General features: G+C 36.8%; 1 protein-coding gene across 5 annotated transcripts in view; it reads right to left on the bottom strand.

Moving 5' to 3' along the window:
• Positions 1 to 7,214, bottom strand: part of LOC117107693 — a 17,290-nt gene that overhangs the window by 5,210 nt on the left and 4,866 nt on the right. Inside the window, exon 1 of one of the 5 annotated variants that reach the window (XM_033249424.1) lies at positions 4,468 to 4,552. The exons of 3 other annotated variants lie outside the window; for them this stretch is intronic. In XM_033249424.1, coding sequence (XP_033105315.1) covers positions 4,468 to 4,489 — 22 coding nt within the window. In that variant the 5' untranslated portion in view covers positions 4,490 to 4,552. Of the gene's footprint in view, positions 1 to 4,467; positions 4,553 to 7,214 lie in introns of those variants that run through there. One more of the 5 variants, XM_033249425.1, reaches the window with a different exon arrangement.

Here is a 7,214-nt window from a genome sequence, read left to right as displayed (position 1 = left end):
ATCTTGGCTATGGTAAATAATACAAGACAATCAGACATGATAAATAGAGCAGTGCAGTTAAACTTGCCTAAGCCGACTAATAATATACTCTAATAATTTCTAAGTCGATCTAATTTTACATGCCGAATTGTTGTGTTTTCCATTACCGTATTAGTGCAAGTCAAATTTTGTTATGGTCAAACAATTTCTCAATGGCATTTTGGATATGACATAGGGAAGTTCAACTACTGTATTTTAAAATACTAAACAAAAAATGGTGTACAGCAAAAAAATTGAAGCTTTTTCTTAAATTCCAATACCAAATTGATCAGCATGCAGACATAGGCATAATCCAGACATTAAAAAAATAAGTAGTTTCATAGAATAACTTTACACAAGACTGTACAAAGCCATATATTAAAATAGTTGTTCCTGTATATATTGAGCCACATTTTCATACTGTACTATCAACTTCGCACATTACATATTTCAAAATTAATCCTCACAATTTGTTTTCTAAATCTGGGTCACATATTTGCTTCAAAAGGATTACTATTGAATGGGATTATAATACCATTTAATAATATTAAAGATATTTTGCAAGTGAAACAGGTACAGTAATACTGGTACAGTATTTATTTATTTATTATAAATTTGGCATGCAATATAAACCAGATGCTGCAATATAAACCAGATGCGTAAAAAACAAAAACTTAGGTGTGTGGCATTTCAGCATATCTTCAGAAAAAAAAATCACTAGATAAATCATTTTAATTTAATTCTTTGGAAATATTTTGGATTCAATCACTTGCTGCAGAGCTCTGAGCATCACCACCTTCTGCTAACCATGGATTGGACATGTCAATTTCATCATGTCCACACAGATGGAATTGTTTGCATCACATCCATCTGATCCAGTCATTTGCTCCTATTGAGGAATAAATACAGTAGTTACAATAATGCAAAACCAGGTTTGTTAAAAATCAAAAATGTTATCAAACATTGGCATTTGCTGCTTTATCAATAACATACCATACTGAGATACTGTATGTACTAATCTGAAAAGACATTCATCAATTGACAGTATTTTCAGATTTTTTAATTACTTGATTGAAGCCTTCCTGTCGGCTAGTAGTGTGTAATGTATTATTGTTGTTTCTTAATAAAACTGACACACTTTGCTGATATTTTTTTACCATTCCAATATATTTGTTTCATGTACTCTGGCTGAACAGTGATGAGATATTCACTTAATTTTCTTTTGCTCACCTTAAATTGTGTGTATAGCTTTCATTACAAGTTTCAGCAAACAACCAGAGTGTTTCTTGTTAACGTCTTGCTGGGTGCTTGTATGCTTTGTACCACCTTCTTTCGTAGATGCCAATGTTGGGTGGTTGTACTCGTGGCAAATGTTGTGGTATGTTTGTCTCATCATGGCGACTGGCAAATATCTATGTGAGGAGAGTGTTATGTTTCGGCCTATCATATATCTTGTCCTACAAAAATATATATGTATAATATTTTATTTGAATTCCACATTTCAACAACAGCTGAAAGTTAGGTTTGGAGTAACATATGCATCATGTTATTATTTAATGGGGCGTTATTGTTGTATAGCCTATACTTCTAGGCCTACAGTATATCAATAATAATCTTATTGTTACAGGAATTGGTGTTGGCTCTGATGATAACTGTAGTGTTATAGCACATCACCTTTATTTAGACAGTGCATTTTTTAGACATTTAGGCCTAGACAGTTTTTCATAGGACCAGGCCTATAGTATACTATTATTAGTAGGGCTAGGGGCCTAGGTCTATTATTATGAGAAAAAAAATGCACTAACACAATTAATGTGACTAAGATGGCGGCATGGCATGACAAGTCTAGGCTAGGCTAGTAGTAGAAACCTACTATACCGTCAGCTGGATAAGGCTGCGTGCGAACTCACCTGCTGCTTGACTGGAGCAGTGTCCCGGACAGTAGTGCGCTACTGCTGCTGGGTAGACACTGACTGTGCTAATCCTAGGCATAGAGGTGTAGGCCTAATTATAAACAAACAAGTCAAGTCATCGGACTGATATACGTTTATTAATTCAATTGAATTATTCCTCCATGATTGAATTGACGTTGACTAAACCGTCTCTCTGTAACTGCGTACGTAAACGATCACAAAAACTCACGACTTCACACTAGTGTGCTGTATCTAGGCTAGTCGCTCGATCGTTGGGACTATTTTTCGATCAGCTGCTCGCCAAAAATTAATTGACAGACTTGTCTTGAATATTAATGAGTTTGTTAGAAAATGCTACCAAGCTACTGAAAAAAGTGATCAGCCTCGTTTTCACCTGATTTTCCCGTCTCATCATAGCATGTTTTGTTTCTGTAATTATCCTTACATCTCAACATTTTGAATTTTTTAAGTATTTTTCCCGAACTCAGGTTGGCTTGGCGGCGGCCTGTGTGGCGGGGGCAGTTTAAGCCCCCCCCAAACCCCACTGGCGCCACCCCTTTTTCGAATCCAAATACAAAATAGGGCCAGGGCCTAGCCTACACAGAGAGAAAAAAAAAAGACTAGATTCAGGACGACCCAATTAGGCCAAGTAAAAAAAAAACATGTTTCACGTCCGGCTTTTTTTTTCTAAATTGAGGAAGCGGCCTTTTTTATTTTTTATTTTTTATTTTTCAAAATGGCCGCCATTCTACAGACTTGTTGACTTTTCCCGTCTAGTTTTGTTCAACATATAAAATTTAGGAATCATTGTTACTGTATACAATCGGAATGTTCCCGATGTTACGTCTCAGACGTCTTCACATGAAACTATTCCATACAATCTGACATAGAGGGCCAGTATAACAGGAAATTCCAGAATTCATCGGAAATCATCGGCCGTATTCGATTGGGACTTTCGTGCTCTGCTGAACGGAAACTGCTCAACGAAGTTAACGCTCGGAATTTATCGTTGAGTTTTGTACTCAACGGGATAACATACTCAACATATAGTCCCAATCGAATACGGCAATTGTATGCATGACAAACGCGCTCTAGTGAAGTGAACTCGAGGTTTGCCGCCTTACGCCCAGAGTAGGCGACGGCCTAGGCCTAGCCTAGAGATATCGGGCTAGCCTAGGCCTAGCCTAGGTAGAGATATTGGGCTAGCCTAGGCATAGCTTTACTATACGAAAGGTTAGACGAAAATATTGCACTATTTTAGGCCAGGGTATTTATTTTCCAACATTTAATTCTAAATTTTTGATATATTTTTTCTTTATTTTCATGAATTTTTCAAAAATAAAAAATAAAAAAAAAATCAAGGCGGGCGAAAAAAACGATGCGGGCGGGGACGCGAAACATGTTTTTTTTTTTATTTGGCCTTAATCCAAAACAGATGGATTATTTTCCATTGGGGTCCAGGCATGAAGTTACATTACACTGGGCTTTAATTCGAGGTTTTACGGTATTTCTAGCCTACACTACAGACGAACAGTCAGAGGTGGAGGACCTGGGAATGTCTTTTAAATCGAGGCTTTTCTATCGTGAGTGAGGTGGGACTCTCCTACTAGTACTAGGCTAGGTGCCTAGCTAGGCCTAGGCCTACTAGCCGATCATTTCGGTCGCGCTTCGTTTCGGTCGCGCTTTGTTTCGGTCGCGCTTCGTTTCGGTCGCGGTATAGTTCGAACAAATATATGGAGCGCCGAAGGAGTTGCGAAAACGAAAAATTTAATATGCCTAGGCCCTATATATTTTAGTTCGTGAATCGGTTTATCATAGGCCTAAATATTATTGTTTTGCTATCTTTCCACTAATCTATTGACTATACTTATTCCATAAATCTTTACTTGATTCAAGCAGAATAATAAAAATTATATAATTTAAATAACGAGTTGGCTGGTTTTTCCTGATAAAAAGTTTGATTTTTATAAATATTTGTTATGTAGTAGTAGAAAGCGTAGAATCGATAACAAAACGAAAAAAAAAACCCCATCCGATAAAAAAAAGAGTGAAATGGTACTAGGAATGCAACAAACTATAAAATAACCTATAAATACCATAATATTAATTGAAATTTAGTTTAGTAATAATAGTATTCAATTTATTTGTTTTTAAGTAGCCTATGTTGTTACTTAGTAGAAAGACAACAAAACATAAATAAAAAAAAGTATGATAAACCGATTGACGAACTCACAATGATAATTAGGCCTGTTGTATTAAAATTTAGCGTTTCGAAACCCCATTGGCGCTCCGTATATTTGTTGAAAACAAACCGCGACCGAAATGAAGCGCGACCGAAACGAAGCGCGACCGAAACGAAGCGCGACCGAAATGATCTGTATTCACTACTACTACTACTAGGCCTAGGCTAGGCTAGCCTAGCTTTCCTCCCTTCCTTCAACGAAAAAAAAAAAGGTTGGCTCAGCCTCAATGGAATGAAACCAACCCATAATTAATAAATTCAATTTGAATTTAATCCCTATTATATATACATTACCATGTTGTTTTTGTGCGAGCATTCTTCACAACATAAACTTTGTCGGTGACATCCTCAAAAAATTCAAATCAACAAGGGGCGCGGCTGGATTCGCAATCAATCATAGAGGGCGACAAATTTACTGGCGATTCTTTTATCATCAAACACTGATCTCGCTATAAATTACGAATTATGAAAAGTGTAGGCTGTGGCACCGAGACCTCTGACGATTAGTGCCCATAATTGTTTACAAAAATGTAATGCAATAATAGCATATTGACTACTATTGTATATTTTCGGAAAAATATTTCAGCCGCTCCAAATCTCTTTCCCATTCTTCCTTTATTCTTTCACAATTTTGCGTTTTATTCATATTTTTCATAATTTTATACACTCACATATAGGCGTAGTCTTTTGTTTAGGCCTAGTCTAGGCTAGACCTCGGCTATGCCTATTACTATATTATTTAAATATACAATTTCAATAAATAAGATTAATTTTACATGGACATAGTAATTCATACTTAAACAATACTTTAAATTTAATGTGAATACAATAAATACGTTAACGAATAAATAACAATTAAAACGTGTACATATCACTACTACAGTAAGATTAGGCCTAATATTTTTCAATCTTATAATCAATTTTATGTAGCCGTAGTTAGTATTCACATAGGCTACTATGGCTATCGACTACGCTTTCTCCAATATAAAGGCTTTCTATGAATGGAATGACCTGTACGAAACACGAACTCCTGTAGACCAATCCGGTACCGTTACTATTTTTATCGTACGAAATATCCACAAGATACTATTATATTAGAGATCAGTGTTTATCCAATAACGTCCCACATTGAATGAACTTATTTCTCTCAAATAACGTCCCATCCCGGAGAACCTCATTCTTTAGGAATAAGCGCTTCCGTCGAAATACCTATCCCCTTCCTCCAACACCCAAATGATGGCTGTATAACAATGGAAGCAACATAATTCTCAACACATTCCAGTAAATTACATTTTGTCGAACGAACATGTCCGGAATAAAAAGAAAGAAAAAAACAGGCTTGGGGCTTGAACTAGCCCGGGTAAAATTTCCGGGGGCTGCATCTGAATTTTACAGTGGAGTATCTACGATAGTAGCGGCATGTGGGAGAGCTTGGTGAAGTGAGGGACGCTATTGCTATGCTATGCTATGTACCTTACCACTGTATGCTCAGTTTTAATATTAATTTGACGTAGCAGTGTCGGGCCGTAAAAGTAATGGGGTTTCTAGTCAAAGATGGTAGCCGGGGCGCACAATCATTAAGGGAAGACGCATAAAATTGCCATGGGAGCGTGGCTGCGGCCTGTGGGTTGCACTTTGTCCACCTACATGTCTATAGACCAGGGACGTAGCCAGGATTTTGAAAAGGGGGGGGGGAGCCGTTATGCGAATGACCCCGGCGGGGTCAAATCCCCCTGTGAAGTAGCGCACTCTGAACGCTCTTAGGACTGTTTGAGAGAATAAAGTGAAAATTGCAATAGACGCATTATAAATAAGCGAAAAAATAATTATATAATAAATCAACAGTTGCAGATTCCAGGAATTCGAAAGAGAGGTGAACCAGGGAGGGACTTTCACAGACCGAGGAACCACCCACCTCAGCCCCACCATGGTTGGGGCTGAGGCAAGAAAATTTATGATTAGGGCATCTCTAGATGGCCGGAAGTTACACTCTCGCACTTCAATTTGAATATATTTTTCCTTTTTTTTTCCTTAATAAATGAAGGGGGAAGGGGGAGTGCCTTGAATCCACCTCTGCTCAAAACATTCTTTATCCAGAATAGTCATAATCACGAAAAATGGACATGAAGAACCAGATCACATCCTAAAAACAAACAGCAGTCACTAACAGCAGTCACTAAGACATATATCAGGAGCCGACTCGATGGAGTTTAATGTCATACCCAGGGAAGGGCACAGATCTGTTTTGAAAGGTGGAGGGGGAGGACATTTTGTAAGTCGACACCCACCCCAGCCCCACAATGGTTAAAGCTGAGATGAGAAAATTTGAGGAAATAGTACCTCTAGATGGCCAGAAATGACACTTTTAGTAAAATTCATCATCATCACATCACCATTAGTCAAAATGAAGCGCCAAAAGAAATTCTCATGATCTTTTATCAGGGATTTTTGACAACCATAGAGATCTTATTAATGTGTGTGTATACAAAGCTTAAAAACATTGTTTTTGAGTATGTACTTTACATAGGCCTACTTCAAAAACTTGATTTAACAACCACCTCAGCCCCACCATGGCTGGGGCTGAGGTGAGAAAATTTGAGGAAATAGTACCTCTCGAGATGGCCGGAAATGACACTTTTATATAATAAAATTCATCATCATCACATTACAATTATAGTCAAAATGAAACGCCAACAAATTTCTCATGATCTTTTATCAGGAATCTACTTAATACCCAGGACAACTTAGGCCTAATTATAGCTTACTAAGCTTTAACTATATATACTATAGTATGATCAACAAATCACAACTTTATTTTCGCATTTAGCACAATTTTCTTCACTTTTTATTGCTATTAATATTATTATCAATTATTACTATCGTCATTATCATCATTGTTATTATTATTATTATTATTATTATTATTACTATTAGTAGTAGTATTATTAAACAAACATGATCCTTTATCAGGGATTTTTGACAACCATAGAGATCTTATTCGTATTAATGTGTGTGTGATATACCATAGAAAAAAGCTTAAA

This window comes from Anneissia japonica, unplaced genomic scaffold (assembly GCF_011630105.1).
Source record: "Anneissia japonica isolate Jap-2015-1 unplaced genomic scaffold, ASM1163010v1 scaffold2188_len52844_cov111, whole genome shotgun sequence".
Lineage (NCBI taxonomy): Eukaryota > Metazoa > Echinodermata > Crinoidea > Comatulida > Comatulidae > Anneissia > Anneissia japonica.
Note: the sequence above shows the minus strand (reverse complement) of the source record. Positions and strands in the feature narration are given on the sequence as shown.